Below are 18,666 nucleotides of genomic sequence, written 5' to 3' on the forward strand. Positions count from 1 at the left end.
TCTTTATAAGCCTTAACTGAATGGCTGCATTTGCTCTGCATTTATCCAGCTTGTCCAGTACTTTATTCACACAATGCTGACTGTGTCCCCAGCTCTTAAAATGCCGTAATACCTCTAACTAACTCGTGAAAATCTTTAGAACCCTTACAGCCCTAATACCCCTAATAGCTTCATTGATTGCCTTAAAATCTCAACTAACCCACGTCTTAGCCTCCAAATACCCTCCTGTGGTTGTTAATTGATGCTCAGAGCATTGGAGTACATTCTGGCAGTACATAATGCCAGTTCAATGATGCTTCATAGGAGAATGAGTACATTGGGTTTGACTAATAGCGAAGATAGTTTGCTCAGTTCTAATAGAGTATATATACATTTTTCTAAGCTCTGTATGTTCATCTCTGCTCCCTCTTACCCTGTTCTTATCCCTTGTTGCTAACTCTGTGTACACCACACAGGGAGGCTTATGGCCACTCTCCCCTATGCTAATGATACGGATCTCTGAGTAGAGTTGAGTAGAGTTGCCATTGATCTGTGTGTTAATTTAAAAACCAATGGGATTGATCAGGGGGCTAGGTTGTGCTGTCTTGGTAGTGGGTGGGAGAAATGATCAGATTTAAATGTGAGGAGCCAAGGGGGTATTTCTCAGCAGTATCTATCTTGTTAGCTCTGTGATTATGTCAAACCACCTGTGTTCATGATGTGTGTGTTTGTGCATGTGTGTGTGTGTAGCATTACCACCGGTCTCTGTATCCTGGTAGTTGGGGTCCAGCCCTCTCTCCAGCAGCCTAGATACTTTCTCCACCTGATGGTGCTGGATGAGGTCCATAAACTTTCTCAAGTTGGCCTGGAGATGGAGAGCGGGAAAAAAAGGAGGGTTAGAGAGAGAGAGAGAGAGAGAGAGAGTGTAGAGAGAGAGAGAGAGTTTAGGAGGGAGTGTGTGTGTGTGTGTGTGTGTGTGTGTGGTGTGTGTATGTGGTGTGTGTGTGTGTGTGTGTGTGTGTGTGTGTGGTGTGTGTGGTGTGTGTGTGTGTGTGTGTGTGTGGTGTGTGTGTGTGTGTGTGTAGGTCAGAGAGTATGAGGGAGAAGGTTACGAAAAAAGAGAGAAGGAGAGCGAAAAACAGGGACACAAGAGGGGGAGAGAGAACAAAGAAAGAGAGATTGATTGAATGATTGGGGTGTGCTGACTTGGAGCATAGAGTGCACGATGGATGAGTGTTCTCATCTGCTTTCCAGGGCAGATATAAATAGATTAAAGAACAGCTCCCTAACACTATAGAAGAGAGGAGAGAGGAAGGGAGGAGGGAGAGAGAGGAGAAGAGGATGAGATGGACATATATGGAAAGTAGAAGAAGGGAGGAGGGAGGGAGGGAGGGAGGAGGGGGGAGGGAGGGAGGGGAGGCGAGGAGAGGGACAAAAATGTTAATCTTTGAGAGATGGTAGAAGAAGAAATGTAGGGAGGAAAGAGCAGAACATAGTAGGGGTGGACCTGTATACACCTCATCTGCGCAATCACATGAGTCAATCTATATGTGTCAGAAATACAGTACATGGAACTGTACACCAGTATGGAAACCGCATGTGCTCACTTCCCACCCTCTCTTTATATCACCCTCCTTCGTTTTCCGTCAGATACTGCTCTCTTTCAATTCAGTGATGCTTTATTTGGCACATAATACAAAGGTGTGCATTGCCTTAGCATAAATTCATTTATGATGACATAAGAGAAGGAATATGACACACCATCAAGTTATCATTTACTAATTATTATTATATATCATGTATCACATTTTTCCTCATACAGTCAGTGAACATTTACAGCGGCAGATATGCAAAGTGCGTATTTTGTGTGCTTATGTGTGCTCGTGCATGTGTGAGCACATGCACAGTGATCCAGGTTAAGTGGGCACAGGCGAGACATGAAATATACGTCCATTGAACATTTTTACAGGCCAATTCCACCTTTGCCACGGCATCCTGACTCAACTCGCCAACAGATAATGGACCGCAATTACAAACTTGTCTCTCACACTTCCTCAGAAGCTTGTTGCCTAATGGACTTGTATAATGCCACCCACGACCTTGGTAACAGCACCTTAGATTTATATCCAAATGTTTTGGCTTTCTTTCCACCTTCTACTGGTTCAATTTCAGACACTGCGAAACCTTGTGTAATTGAGTGTGGTTATAAAGGTGTGAAATGCCAGTGTTGGACGTGGCATTTAAAAGGTACGAGACAGGTTCCCCTCACTGTCTCTCTCATGCTAATCCCTGACTCCAATTGTCTCTCTCTCTCCTCTCACACACACACACACACACACACACACACACACACACACACACACACACACACACACACCCACACACACACACAACACAAACACACACACACACACACACACACACACACACACACACACACACACACACACACACACACACACACACACACAATTAGGGGTGAGCTGCTCCAGTCCTAACCCAGAAATGTCACCTGTCAGGAGGCAGAGAGAGAGCCCAGGTGGACTGGTCCCCCACAAAAAGGGCTCATAGAGCCACACACCTCGACAAACATCCCCTAAAACAGGGGTTTTCAGTTCCAGATATCGGTCTTCCCGGGCTGCACATTTTTGCTCCAGCCCAACACAATCAAACCTAATAATTTATTCTGAAAACTGAGTGGTGGCACTAATTTAACTCCATACAGTACATGATTGATCTACACAAGGGTTTTATTATCAGTTTAATAAGTTAATGGTGCCATCAGGCTCTCTGTGGTTGACTACTGTGGAGCAAATAACTACCAACCTCCTCTCTCCATATCACCATCTTTTCGCCTCCTTGACTCTTACGGAAAGTAGAGTAGACATGCGGACAGGAGAGTATAGAGTAGAGAGAGACATGCAGACAGGACACTCGAGAGAGACTACAGAGGCTCACAGTGACAACAGCTGACATAACTGAAGATGTTTGAGTGTCTGTGTGTTGACAGTGAGATAAAGTGAGATAAAGTGACACTCCAGCATCTCTGTTGCTCCCAACAGTGTGTGTTTGTGTTTGTGTGAGTGCATGTGTGCAGTAAGACCCCAGCTGGTTGTTAGGAGAGAGTGTGAAGTTTGTCCACACCACTCACCTTGGTGTGAAGTTTGGCAATCTGCTTCTCTTCCACATGGGTCTGCCTGTAGACCCGGCTCTTGTAGCGGAACTGTGCAAAAGAGGATAGAGGAAAAAAATAGGATTTGGGTCAGTCAGATATGTATGACATGGTGCCATGTAGCAATGACAGTTGTTCTGTCACAACTTGCAGACTTGTTTACGTGTTGCTATGCTTTTTGTTGCCAACCTTACTTTGCTACCTGACAACTTTACGGTTTTATTTTTTAATTACCGTTTATATTTTTTAGTTTTTCCCTCACTCAACTTTTTTTCATTCAACTTTTTCACTCCGGACGCTTTATCTGGACATGGTTCGTCAGGACTTCCAACAGCCGAAGCTAAGTAGTAACATTAACATGATGCCTTCTAATTGCAGTCGCTGTACTCATAATATACAGGAGAACGATCGCCTTACGGCGAGGATAGCTGTGCTGCAAGCCCAGCTTCAGACACAATCATTAGGCAAGGGTAATTTCAGTGTAGGAAAGGATGAAACAGCGTCTGTGCCACCAGTAAGTACAGATAGTAACGTTAGTACAAATCCCCTTGCACGGTCCCTGCAGCCGGACAACTTTCTCATGGCTTCTGGAGGGAAATGCTGTAGGAATGCTCAACCGGTGTCGCTCATTCAGCCGACAGAAACTTTCAACCGGTTCTCCCCATTAAGCAGCGAGTCGGAGTCTGAGGCCGAGCCTTCTCTGGTCTCTACTCCTCCCGTTACTGGGACTGAGACGCCGAAGGCTCCCACCATTAGCTCTGACAAATTGAAAACCCTAGTCATTGGCGACTCCATTATCCGCAGTATTAGACTTAAAAAGAATCATCCAGCGATCATACACTGTTTACCAGGGGGCAGGGCTACCGACGTTAAGAAGGCTAATCTGAAGATGGTGCTGGCTAAAGCTAAAACTGGCGAGTGTAGAGAGTATAGAGATATTGTTATCCACGTCGGCACCAACGATGTTAGGATGAAACAGTCAGAGGTCACCAAGCGCAACATAGCTTCAGCGTATAAATCAGCTAGAAAGATGTGTCGGCATCGAGTAATTGTCTCTGGCCCCCTCCGAGTTAGGGGGAGTGATGAGCTCTACAGCAGAGTCTCACAACTCAATCGCTGGTTGAAAACTGTTTTCTGCCCCTCCCAAAAGATAGAATTTGTAGATAATTGTCCCTCTTTCTGGGACTCAACCCACAAACAGACCAAGCCTGGCCGTTGAAGTGACGGACTCCATCCTAGCTGGAGGGGTGCTCTCATCTTATCTACCAACATAGACAGGGCTCTAACTCCTCTAGCTCCACAATGAAATAGGGTGCAGCCCAGGCAGCAGGCTGTTAGCCAGCCTGCCAGCTTAGTGGAGTCTGCCACTAGCACAGTCAGTGTAGTCAGCTCAGCTATCCCCATTGAGACCGTGTCTGTGCCTCGACCTAGGTTGGGCAAAACTAAACATGGCGGTGTTCGCCTTAGCAATCTCACTAGAATAAAGACCTCCTCCATTCCTGCCATTATTGAAAGACATCGTGATACCTCACATCTCAAAATAGGGCTACTTAATGTTAGATCCCTCACGTCAAAGGCAGTTATAGTCAATGAACTAATCACTGATCATAATCTTGATGTGATTGGCCTGACTGAAACATGGCTTAAGCCTGATGAATTGACTGTGTTAAATGAGGCCTCACCTCCTGGTTACACTAGTGACCATATCCCCCGCGCATCCCGCAAAGGTGGAGGTGTTGCTGACATTTACAATAGCAAATTAAAAAAAAAAATACAAAAACCCCCCGACGTTTTCGTCTTTTGAGCTTCTAATCATGAAATCTATGCAGCCTACTCAATCACTTTTTATAGCTACTGTTTACAGGCCTCCTGGACCATATACAGCGTTCCTCACTGAGTTCCCTGAATTCCTATCGGACATTGTAGTCATAGCAGATAATATTCACATGGAAAAGTCCACAGACCCACTCCAAAATGTTTTCGGAGCCATCACTGACTCAGTGGGTTTTGTCCAACATGTCTCTGGACCTACTCACTGTCACAGTCATACTCTGGACCTAGTTTGTCCCATGGAATAAATGTTGTGGATCTTAATGTTTTTCCTCATAATCCTGGACTATCAGACCACCATTTTATTACGTTTGCAATCACAACAAATAATCTGCTCAGACCCCAACCAAGGAGCATCAAAAGTTGTGCTATAAATTCTCAGACAACCGAAAGATTACTTGATGCCCTTCCAGACTCCCTCTGCCTACCCAAGGACGTCAGAGGACAAAAATCAGTTAACCACCTAACTGAGGAACTCAATTTAACCTTGCTTTAACCAATTTAACCTAGGATCAAGAGAGACACGTAAGTGTTTTAGTACTATATCTCTTGACACAATGATGAAAATAATCATGGCCTCTAAACCTTCAAGCTGCGTACTGGACCCTACTCCAACTAAACTACTGAAAGAGCTGCTTCCTGTGCTTGGCCCTCCTATGTTGAACATAATAAACGGCTCTCTATCAACGGGATGTGTACCAAACTCACTAAAAGTGGCAGTAATAAAGCCTCTCTTGAAAAAGCCAAACCTTGACCTAGAAAATATCAAAAACTATCGGCCTATATCGAATCTTCCATTCCTCAGAATTTTTTTTTGAAAAAGCTGTTGCGCAGCAACTCACTGTCTTCCTGAAGACAAACAATGTATACGAAATGTTTCAGTCTGGTTTTAGACCCCATCATAGCACTGAGACTGCACTTGTGAAGGTGGTAAATGACCTTTTAATGGCGTCAGACCGAGGCTCTGCATCTGTCCTTGTGCTCCTAGACCTTAGTGCTGCTTTTGATACCATCGATCACCACATTCTTTTGGAGASATTGGAAACCCAAATTGGTCTACACGGACBAGTTCTGGCCTGGTTTAGAWCTTATCTGTCGGAAAGATATCAGTTTGTCTCTGTGAATGGTTTGTCCTCTGACAAATCAACTGTAKATTTCGGTGTTCCTCAAGGTTCCGTTTTAGYACCACTATTGTTTTCACTATATATTTTACCTCTTGGGGATGTCATTCGAAAACATAATGTTAACTTTCACTGCTATGTGGATAACACAGCTGTGCATTTCAATGAAACATGGTGAAGCCCCAAAATTGCCCTCGCTAGAAGCCTATGTTTCAGACATAAGGAAGTGGATGGCTGCAAACTTTCTACTTTTAAAGCTTTTTCTAGGTCCCAAGAAACAAAGAGATCTTCTGTTGAATCTGACAATTAATCTTGATGGTTGTACAGTCGTCTCAAATAAAACTGCGAAGGACCTCGGCGTTACTCTGGACCCTGATCTCTCTTTTGACGAACATATCAAGACTGTTTCAAGGACAGCTTTTTTCCATCTACATAACATTGCAAAAATCAGAAACTTTCTGTCCAAAAATGATGCAGAAAAATGAATCCATGTTTTTGTTTCTTCTAGGTTAGACTACTGCAATGCTCTACTTTCCGGCTACCCGGATAAAGCACTAAATAAACTTCAGTTAGTGCTAAATACGGCTGCTAGAATCCTGACTAGAATCAAAAAATGTGATCATATTACTCCAGTGCTAGCCTCCCTACACTGGCTTCCTGTTAAGGTAAGGGCTGATTTCAAGGTTTTACTGCTAACCTACAAAGCATTACATGGGCTTGCTCCTATCTATCTTTCCGATTTGGTCCTGCCGTACATACCTACACGTACGCTACGGTCACAAGACGCAGGCCTCCTAATTGTCCCTAGAATTTCTAAGCAAACAGCTGGAGGCAGGGCTTTCTCCTATAGAGCTCAATTTTTATGGAATGGTCTGCCTACCCATGTGAGAGACGCAGACTCGGTCTCAACCTTTAAGTCTTTACTGAAGACTCATCTTTTCAGTGGGTCATATGATTGAGTGTAGTCTGGCCCAGGAGTGTGAAGGTGAACGGAAAGGCTCTGGAGCAACGAACCGTTCTTGCTGTCTCTGCCCGGCCAGTTCCCCTCTCTCCACTGGGACTCTCTGCCTCTAACCCTATTACAGGGGCTGAGTCACTGGCTTACTGGTGCTCTTCCATGCCGTCCCTAGGAGGGGTGCGTCACTTGAGTGGGTTGAGTCACTGACGTGATCTTCCTGTCTGGGTTGGCGCCCCCCTTGGGTTGTGCCGTGGCGGAGATCTTTATGGGCTATACTCGGCCTTGTCTCAGGATGGTAAGTTGGTGGTTGAAGATATCCCTCTAGTGGTGTGGGGGCTGTGCTTTGGCAAAGTGGGTGGGGTTATATCCTGCCTGTTTGGCCCTGTCCGGGGGTATCATCGGATGGGGCCACAGTGTCTCCTGACCCCTCCTGTCTCAGCCTCCAGTATTTATGCTGCAGTAAAAATTATTTAAGACTGAGACTCTCTCCAATGCAACCCAACATTGCAGAGTTATGTGCATCCTTTCAAGCACACCCTTCTCATTAACCTGTGGTGAGTTATTCACCATTTTTGATGAACAAATAAGGTTTCATATGTAAGATGGCTAAATAAAGAGCAAAATGATTGATTATTATTATATTATTATTTGTGCTCTGGTCCTATAAGAGCTCCCTGTCACTTTTCACGAGCCGGGTCGTGACAAAAACTCACGCTCAATCTCATGTTTAATAAATGTTTCGTATAGTGTGTGTGTGGCAGGATTACAATGATGGCAAAAAAACTACATTTGAGAGTGCGCTGACCCTGGTGCTAGAGGGAGTATGCAGCTGGAGGTTGAATGTTTGAAAGGGTACGGGACTATAAAAAGTTTGGGAACCACTGTGGTAAAGATTAGAGAGGATCTCATGTCAAATATTGTTTAAGTAATATGGCTACAGGCTCACCTGCCTCACCTAAAGCCTATTATTTTGGGAAGTTGCTACAGACCACCAAGTTCTAACAGTCAGTATCTGGATAATATGTGTGAAATGTTTGATAATGTACGTGATGTCAACAGAGAGGTATATTTTCTGGGTGACCTAAATATTGACTGGCTTTCATCAAGCTATCCGCTCAAGAAAAGGCTTCAAACTGTAACCAGTGCCTGCAACCTGGTTCAGGTTATCAGTCAACCTACAAGCGTATTTACAAACAGCACAGGAATGAAATCATCCACATATATTGATCACATCTTTACTAATGCTCTAGAAATTTGCTTTAAAGCAGTATCCAAATCCATTGGATGTAGTGATCATAATATAGCAGCCATATCTAGGAAAACCAAAGTTCCAAAGGCTGGGCCTAATATAGTGTATAAGAGGTCATACAATATGTTGTGTAATGATTCCTATGTTATTGATGTAAATAATATTTTCTGGTCTGTGGTGTGTAATGAGGAGCAACCAGACATGACACATTTCTGAAATTGCTTTTTCCAGTTACTAATAAGCATGCACCAATTAAGAAAATGTCTGTAAAAACTGTTAAATCCCCGTGCATTGATGAGGAATTAAAAAATGGTATGATTGAGAGGGATGAGGCAAAATGAATGGAAAATAAGTCTGGCTGCACAACCGATTGGCAAACGTACTGTAAAATTGAGCAATCATGTGACTAAACTGAACAAAAAGAAGAAACTGTACTATGAAACAAAGATAAATTATATAAAGAATGATAATAAAAAGCTTTGGAGCACCTTAAATGATTTTGAGCAAAAAGGTGAACTTGGCTCCATCATTCATTGAATCAGATGGCTCATTCATCACAAAACCCACTGATATTGTTTTTTCATTGGCAAGATTAGCAAATTTAGGCATGACATACAAACAACATATTCTGAACCTACACATCCATGCATAACTGAACAAATTATGAAAGGCAAGCACTGTAATTTTGAATTGCGTAAAGTGAGTGTGGAAGAGGTGAAATAATAATTGTTGTCTATCAACAATGACAAGCCACCTGGGTCTGACAACTTGGATGGAAAATGACTGAGGATGATAGCGGACGACATTGCCACTCCTATTTGCCATCTCATCAATCTAAGCCTACAGGAAGTGTGTGCCCTCGGGCCTAGAGGGAAGCAAAAGTAATTCTGCTACCCAAGAATAGCAAAACACCCTTTACTGGCTCTAACAGTCGACCAATCCGCCTGCTACCAACCCTCAGTGAACTTCTGGAAAAAAATGTGTTTGACCAGATACAATGCTATTTCACAGTACACAAATTAACAATTGACTTTCAGCATGCTTATAGGGAGGGGCACTCAACATGTACAGCACTTACACAAATGACTGATGACTGGCTGATAATAAGAAGACCGTGGGAGCTGTTTTGTTAGACTTCAGTGCAGCTTTTGACATTATCGATTAGAATCGGCTGCTGGAAAAACGTACGTGTTATGGCTTTACATCCCCTGCTATATCGTGGATCGAGAGTTACCTGTCTAACAAAACACAGAGGGTATTCCTTAATGGGAGCCTCTCCAACCTAATCCAGTTGTCTGGACCCCTTACTTTTTAAAATCTTTACTAATGACCTGCCACTGGCACTGAGTAAAGCCTGTCTATCTACAGTGTGTATGCTGATGACTCAACATTATACACGTTTGCTACCACAGCAATTGAAATCACTGCAATACTTAGCAAAGAGCCGCAGTTAGTTTTAGAATGGGTGGCAAGTAATAAACTAAATATAAACAATAAAGCATTGTATTTGGGACAAACCATTCACTAAACCCTAAACTTCAACTAAATATTGTAATGAATAATTGTCACGTTCGTCGTTTGGATGAAGAGAGGAGGACCAAGGCGCAGCGTGATAAGAATACATTCTTCTATTTATTTAACGAAACGAAGAACACTTAAACAAACTAAGCAAAACAACAAACGAACGTGAAGCTATATATTAAACAAGTGCAGACACAGGCAACTTACATATAGACAATAACCCATGAAATACCCAACGGAATATGGCTGCCTAAATATGGTTCCCAATCAGAGACAACGATAAACAGCTGCCTCTAATTGAGAACCAATCTAGGCAACCATAGACATACAAACACCTAGACTAGTAAACACCCCATCAACATACAAAACCCCTAGACAAGACAAAACACATACATCCCCCATGTCACACCCTGACCTAACCAAAATAATAAAGAAAACAAAGATAACTAAGGTCAGGGCGTGACAATAATGTGGAAATTGAACAAGTTGAGCAGACTAAACTGCTTGGTGTAACCCTGGATTTTAAACTGCCATGGTCAAAACATATTGATGCAATGGAAGCGAAGATGGGGAGAGGTCTGTCCGTAATAAAGTGTTGCTCTGATTTCTTGACTTTACTATCAACAAAACAAGTCCTACGGGCCCTAGTTTTGTCACACCTGGACTACTGCCCAGTCATATGGTCAAGTGCCACAAAGAGGTACATAGGGAAATTACAATGAAGAGAGAGAGAGTGGAGAGATATGACTCAAGTAGCGAAGTAAACTATAAAAATGTACCTTATACACGGCATATCGCATTTAATAAACCAAACTTTCAAATATGCTTATAGAAGGTAAAGTAAAAACCTAAACCGGTCCGTGCATCAATACCAGTATAGCTCTAATCTCTCCTGGCTCAAATTAGAGATTGACTGCACCACTACTTGTCTTTGTGAGAGGTATTGACATGTTAAAAGCAACGAACTGTCTGTTTGTACGACTAGCACACAGCTTGGACACACATGCATACTCCGCAAGACATGCTACCTGGGGTCTTTTCATAGTGCCCAAGTTCAGGACAGACTCTGGAAAATGCACAATATTACACAGAGCCATGACTACATGGAACTCTATTCCACATCAAGTAACTCATGCAAGCAATAAAATCAGACTTAAAAAATGTATAAAACTACACCTTATGGAACAACGCGGACTGCGAAGAGACACACGCATACTAACACACTTCTTCTACACACACGTATATTTTTTATATTGTTGTATGGTGATATTATACTGCCTTGGCAGCAGCTAATGGGGATCCATAATAAATAGAAATAGAAATACCACACCTTTTTAAATACGTAACAACTTCAGTGATTGGCTGGCACTCTACCTCCAGAGCTGGAACTCCTTTGCTGATTGGCTGTGGGTATTCCAGGAGGAGGCGTTCCTCATCCAGGAACTTCCCATCACGTCCGTTCATGGCGGGCTGGAAGAGTCCGTAGTTCAGCACATCCTTCAGACTCTGGCTCAACGTGCACAGGATCCTCTGCTTGGCGACCCACACAGTCGCGTTGGGGTTGAACCGCATACATTTCTGCGTGAGGGGTTTGGGGTTGGGGTTGGGAATAGGGGTGTTGAAAGGGGTAGGGTTAGAGAGGGGAAAAGTGAGAATCATGGTAAAAGAAAACGGGTCACAGACTTTCAGTTGTAGGCCAAGAGCCTGGGCTTGAGCATTCCCAGGCAATACCGTCACCAACATTTCCTTTACAAACACTTACAAACATTACCCTACAAACACTTGTACATACAAACACTTAAAGGGATAGTTCACCCAAGTAAAAAAAATACACATTTGTTTCCTTAACCTGTAAGCAGTCTATGGACAAGGTGTGACAGCAATCTATGCTTTGGTTTCGTTCCCCTGACACTGTTTCCACATGCTAACATTTTAGCATTTGTGGCACAAATCCCATTCAAGTCATGGGACCGATCTTAGAATTTTTTGCTCATCATGTCCACATCATCCGAAAGTATCTAACATTGTTTGTGAAGCTCAACAAACTCACTTATAGATGATTCGAAAAAATGCTAATATCATAACTTGAATGGGATTTGTGCCACAAATGCTTAAACATTAGCATGTGGAAACTGCCAGGGAAACTAAAGCAAAGTATGGATTGCTATCATACCTTGTCCATAGACTGCTTACAGGGTAAGGAAACCAATATAATTTTGTAATTTGGGTGAACTATCCCTTTAAAAAACATTTCCCATACAAACACTTACCCATACAAACACATTTCCCACATCTTCTCTAAGTGCCACACAGTGTCACAACCTCAGCTATGGCGCAGGTACAGCATGACAGTCACACCACACCACCCCACTGACCCCTCTCCTGCACCCAGCCAGATTACCTCAGAGCTGAACAAACAAGCAATACAGCTGCATCTGCCAGACCTGGCTGAATCAGAGAGGATTATGGGCCACGGGCCGTGTCATTCAGCGTTTGTTTGTTTGTGTTTGTCTCTGTGTGTGTGTGTGTGTGTGTTTGTGTGTTCACCTCCGGATCTGCTGCTCAGCTGGTGATAGTGGACCTGTGCCTGTGATAAAGACTGAGGCTGATGAACACTCTCTGAACTCTACCCATAATCCCTCCTGGCTGGCAGAAAGTAGGTGAGGAGGAGATGGAGGGATGGAGGGAAGGATAGTGTACAGGAACAGATGTCTGGTACCTGTCTGTGGAGAGACAATGGGCTGTTTCTGCCTGGCTGAGGACCATTGCAACAGTACAGTATGTTACTTTGCTCGTACATCTCCATCATGTTACATTATGCCCCAGCTTCATCAGGAGTGCATCTCAGAACAGTAAATAGAAAGGTTTCAGGAGAAACTTTACGTAATGTGGTCCTGTGTGCCTCAGTTGGTAAAACATGGCGCTTGCAACGCCAGGGTTGTGGGTTCAAGTCAAAAATAAAATAAAATATTCCCACAAGTTCGATTCCCACAAGAGGCCAGTACGAAAAAAGTATGAAAATGTGTAAAACTCAATACTGTAAGTCAAATCTAGATGAGAGCGTCTGCTAAATGACTAAAGTGTTTTTTTTTTAAATGTCATGAAATGGAACGGTAACATAACAGGAGAAACGTTATAAAATAGCGAAGTAGCTATTGAACAGTGAAATGGCTGAAATGGGTTTGAAGTGCAACCCCAGCAGGCGTGGTATAGGGATGGAGAAAGAGAATCGAATAGAAAGAAAAAGCAGAGGTAGTTTGTCACTGGGTAATACGTCAACATACATGTAATCCTCTCTTCAATTCAAAGTGCTTTATTGGGATGGGAAACGTATGTTTACATTGCCAAAGCAAGTGAAATAGATATTAAACAAAAGTGAAATAAACAACAAATGTACAGTAAACATTATGCACATTTTTCCTCTCCAAAAGAATAGAGACATTTCAAATGTCACATGATGGCTGTATACAGTGTTGTAACGATGTGAAAATAGTACAAAAGGGAACATAAATAGACATGGGATGTTTTTACAATGGATGGTCTCTCTCTCTCTCTCGATAACACACACACACAGCCCACTGATGTTACAACTACAGTCACCAAGCAGTAAACCGATCTAACGAAATCCTCCAGTGCCACCACAAGCCCATTCTAATACAATGAGTCAATTATGACTCAAAATTAACAAATGGTAATTCAACCTAATAAGTAAGTTAAGTAATTTGAATATATATGAGAGAGGAGGAACAGATAATCCCAGTACTTTGATTCATTCAACACTATAGGGTACAAAACCGCCTCCTTTCAGAAGCTCTTATGTGGGTGGTCTTGTACTGGACTGTACTGTACTTATGTGGGTGGTCTTGTACTGTAAGTTAATGACATCACAATTGCATCAGGCTCAGATGTAGGTCAACACAAATTGACCCCAAAGATTTCCGCCCACTAAGTGGCCCATTCGCCCCCTCCCCCCTACCGTAAACCCTCCCCTCTATACCTATCCCTAACCATAAACAGTCACAACCGTTCCATAGTTCCAACAACATGTTTCCCATTGATAGGACTTTTTCCACATTTTGTTACATTACAGGCTTATTCTAAAATTGATTAAATATATTTTTTTCCTCATCAATCTACACACAATATCCCATAATGATAAAATAAAAACAGGTTTTTAGATTCTTTGGAACATTTAATACAAAATAAAAACTGAAAAATAACATTTACGTGAGTATTCAGACACTTTACTCAGTACTTTGTTGAAGCACCTTTGGCAGCGTTAACAGCCTCAAGTCTTCTTGGGTATGAAGCTACAAGCTTGGCACACCTGTATTTGGGGAGTTTTTCCCATTCTTCTCTGCAGATCCTCTCATGCTCTGTCAGGTTGGATTGGGAGTGTCACTGCACAGCGATTTTCAGGACTCTCCAGAAATGTTTGATCGGGTCCAAGTCCGGACTCTGGCTGGGCCACTCAAAGACATTCAGAGACTTGTCCCGAAGCCACTCCTGCATTGTCTTGGATATGTGCTTAGGGTTGTTGCCCTGTTGGAAGGTGAACCTTCGCCCCAGTCTGAGGTCCTGAGCACTCTGGACCAAGGTTTCATCAAGAATCTCTCTGCACTTTTCTCCGTTCATCTTTCACTCGTCTCCCAGTCCCTGCCACTGAAAAACATCCCCACAGCACAATCCTGCCACCAACATGCTTCACAGTAGGGATGGTGCAAGGTTTCCTCCAGACGTGATGCTTGGCATTCAGGCCAAAGTGTTCAATCTTGGTTTCATTAGACTAGAGAATCTTGTTTCTCATGGTCTGAGTCTCCTTTAGGTGCCTTTTTGCAAACTCCAAATGGGCTGTCATGTGCGTTCTACTGAGGATTGGCTTCCGTCTGGCCACTCTACCATAAAGGCTTGATTGGTGGAGTGCTGCAGAGATAGTTGACCTTCTGGAAGGTTCTCCCATCTCCACAGAGGAGATGGGAGAACAAATGTTTGATTTGTTTTCAAATTCTTTGTGGTCTGTGTGATTTGTGGGAAATATATGTCTCTAATGTGGTCATACATTCGGCAGGAGGTTAGGAAGGGCAGTTCAGTTTCCACCTCATTTTGTGGGCAGTGGGCACATGGCCTGTCTTCTCTCGAAAAGCCAGGTCTGATGTGTGACCCTATCATGTGGCGACCTCTCTCAATAGCAAGGCTATGCTCACTGAGTCTGCACATGGTCAAGTATTTTCTTAATTTTGGGTAAGTCACAGTGGTCAGGTATTCTGCAGTATAACTCAGGTTCATAGGCGCATGATGACAGCATACAGTAGCTGTACGATTGACAGGGGGCATTCAGGGGAGTTAGAGGGACATAAATTAGGTTATTTACATTATGACTGCCAATGCCCTTGGGACAATGTACATTTGCAGCAGCACTACGACAACTCGGTGACACAATGGTAGGGATTATATGAGCAGAGCTTGGGACACTGATAAGTCATTGGTGGTGCTGTGGTCTGGATGTAGGTCCTCTTGGTGTGGGTCCTCTCGGCGTGGGTCCTCTAGGTGCAGGTGGGGGGCCTTGCTGGTCTGGGCGGGCTGTCCGATGCTCTGTTGCTCCTGTGTGAGGTGCTGGGGCTGCGTTTGTGGGCAATGTCTTTTAGGGTCCTTGCAAGAGTAGGGACTGCTGGTTTGTAGAGGTGGACCTGGTCATAAAGGCTGTTCAAGTCCAGGATGGGGTACGGTGGGCCAGGTAAACATTTGGTTTTGAGGCACAGTCATGGGAAATGCTTGCGTTTACCCTCTGTATGGTAGCAGGGTGAACGTCTTTCGTGGTAGCATGGTGGCGATAACCACTTGTGCGTTGGGGAAAGTGAAAGAAGCTTTTTCAATCACTCCCTTGAGTGCTGTGGCCACCCTTTCCTGCTGTACACTCTCTCTCTCTCTCTCTCTCTCTCTTTATCAATTCGTAGCCTAATGCTTGCCTTTTATCCTGCCTGCCAAGGAAATTCTCAAACGCATCAAAGGAATACCCACTATCCTGGACACATAGTCTGTTACGGAGAACTGTTCCAATTCACATTGCTGTGGTAAAAATAAAAAAACACTTGGCCACTAAATAAATAAAAAATATTCACAATTGGACAACAATATGCTTTAGGACTAGGGAATCAAGTCAGACAAACGCACTTTTTTTATATTGCAAATTCCTTCCAAATAAATGTAGTTCAGTGTTTCACATACATACAGATTATTTACAATGAATTTGTAAGACATGTATGAAATATCTATTACATAATTATGATGAATATTGAAGGGAATATACATTGGGGCAAAAAAGTATTTAGTCAGCCACCAATTGTGCAAGTTCTCCCACTTAAAAAGATGAGAGAGGGATGTAATTTTCATCATAGGTACACTACAACTATGACAGACAAAATGAGGAAAGAAAATACAGAAAATCACATTGTAGGATTTTTTATGAATTTATTTGCAAATTATGGTGGAAAATAAGTATTTGGTCAATAACAAAAGTTTCTCAATACTTTGTTATATACCCTTTGTTGGCAATGACAGAGGTCAAACGTTTTCTGTAAGTCTTCACAAGGTTTTCACACACTGTTGCTGGTATTTTGGCCCATTCCTCCATGCAGATCTCCTCTACAGCAGTGATGTTTTGGGGCTGTTGCTGGGCAACACGGACTTTCAACTCCCTCCAAAGATTTTCTATGGGGTTGAGATCTGGAGACTGGCTAGGCCACTCCAGGACCTTGAAATGCTTCTTACGAAGCCACTCCTTCGTTGCCCGGGCGGTGTGTTTGGGATCATTGTCATGCTGAAAGACCCAGTCACGTTTCATCTTCAATGCCCTTGCTGATGGTAGGCTTTGTTACTTTGGTCCCAGCTCTCTGCAGGTCATTCACTAGGTCCCCCCGTGTGGTTCTGGGATTTTTGCTCACCGTTCTTGTGATCATTTTGACCCCACGGGGTGAGATCTTGCGTGGAGCCCCAGATCGAGGGAGATTATCAGTGGTCTTGTATGTCTTCCATTTCCTAGTAATTGCTCCCACAGTTGATTTCTTCAAACCAAGCTGCTTACCTATTGCAGATTCAGTCTTCCCAGCCTGGTGCAGGTCTACAATTTTGTTTCTGGTGTCCTTTGACAGCTCTTTGGTCTTGGCCATAGAGGAGTTTGGAGTGTGACTGTTTGAGGTTGTGGACAGGTGTCTTTTATACTGATAACAAGTTCAAACAGGTGCCATTAATAACGAGTGGAGGACAGAGGAGCCTCTTAAAGAAGAAGTTACAGGTCTGTGAGAGCCAGAAATCTTGCTTGTTTGTAGGTGACCAAATACTTATTTTTCACCATCATTTGCAAATAAATTCATTAACAATCCTACAATGTGATTTTCTGGATTTTTTCCCCTACTTTTGTCTGTCATAGTTGAAGTGTACCTATGATGAAAATTACAGGCCTCTCTCATCTTTTTAAGTGCCCCACTTAAGTTGCCCCACTGTACATTCACAAATGTCACTGGAACCCCCCCAAATACTTCTACCAACAAATATCATCTAAAAACTCAATCTAAAGCCACCAACATTCAATAGCGCTTCTAGATCCATGAGATACCAGTTTGAAATGTCATCATATAATGTCATGTGTTATGAAAGCGTGGGATTTAACATACCGTAAAATGTAAAGGTTAACAATCCAATGTAATCTAAGTTCATGTGTTATGTCATGCTTTCTATGACAGTGTGGGTTCAACTAAGGGTTTGACGTACAGTTAGCCTTAAAAATTATTAAATTCAATATGCAATCAATCTCTCTGCTCATGTACTGTATATCACTTACATCTTCCTACCCCACTACTTTCATTGGACCAGTAGAAGAGCTAGTGCCTACATTGATTAAAAAATGTATAATAATAATTAAACTTTATTTTTAAGCAGGGAAGTCCTATTGAGACCAATATCTCTTTTGGGTAAATCCATTTTAATTCAATTACTTTTTGAGAGCACCCCTTTTGATTTGAACAAACCTTCCATAAATATTTGCCCATTGTAGAAGTACTCAGAAAGTTACTTTTTGGACCTGAATTCCAAAACACTCAGGAGATAAAGGTGCTCAATGTTGACCTATTTTGCAAACCCCACCATGCCAGAAGACATCCATGTCTTCATGACTGGAAAAGATAAACGGTGGAGATTGATATAATTTAAAAGCTTACAAATAGGGCTGTCCAAACTATCTTTTTTTATGTCATTTTTTTTCATTTAAAAGTGAATTATCTAAAAACGGGCAAACTTTTTTTTTTTTTTTTGCATATGTTGTAGCTTAAAACCTATTTTACATCGTTTGAGGTTTTTGTGTTGTGCCCGCTATCAGTTGAGACACAACATGCTTTTGAATACAGGGTGGGTATCACGTTTTGGCTGATAAATGTACAAAAATTATACCCACACTGTATTCAAGAGCATGTTGTGTCTCAACCGATGGCGGCCACAACACAAAAATGTCAGATGATGAAAAGTATGGTCTAAGCTACAACATATGCGAATATGAAAAAAATCTAAATTTATGTGTTTTTAGATAATTTACTTTAGTTCCGTGAGTTCCAAATATCTCTAACGGTCGCCCCAGCGTGAGTTTTTTTTATGCACGTGATATTAGAACATTCTCTCCATTCCAGAATGTGATTGTTACGTAACAATACATTTAATCCACGCTGCCCTCAAACCAAAGCACGCAGCCTGTTTTTATTTATAGGTTGTTTTCAACTTGTCAACTTTAAATAATTTTCTAACAAGTTTTTTTTCTTCTAATAACAGTTTGAATTGAGGCGTGTTCCGC

The 18,666-nt window shown here is 42.5% G+C and overlaps 1 protein-coding gene across 1 annotated transcript in view; it reads right to left on the reverse strand.

Moving 5' to 3' along the window:
- The window catches only part of LOC111974395 (SH3 and multiple ankyrin repeat domains protein 2-like), a 176,940-nt gene that overhangs the window by 154,423 nt on the left and 3,851 nt on the right, over positions 1–18,666 (reverse strand). The window contains exons 2-4 of the mRNA XM_070447184.1: positions 11,205–11,408; positions 3,131–3,202; positions 736–844 (exon numbers count right to left, since the gene is read on the reverse strand). Of these exons, the coding sequence (XP_070303285.1) occupies positions 736–844; positions 3,131–3,202; positions 11,205–11,408 (385 nt within the window). The remainder of the gene's footprint in view (positions 1–735; positions 845–3,130; positions 3,203–11,204; positions 11,409–18,666) is intronic.

Source organism: Salvelinus sp. IW2-2015, linkage group LG15, assembly GCF_002910315.2.
Source record: "Salvelinus sp. IW2-2015 linkage group LG15, ASM291031v2, whole genome shotgun sequence".
NCBI lineage: Eukaryota > Metazoa > Chordata > Actinopteri > Salmoniformes > Salmonidae > Salvelinus > Salvelinus sp. IW2-2015.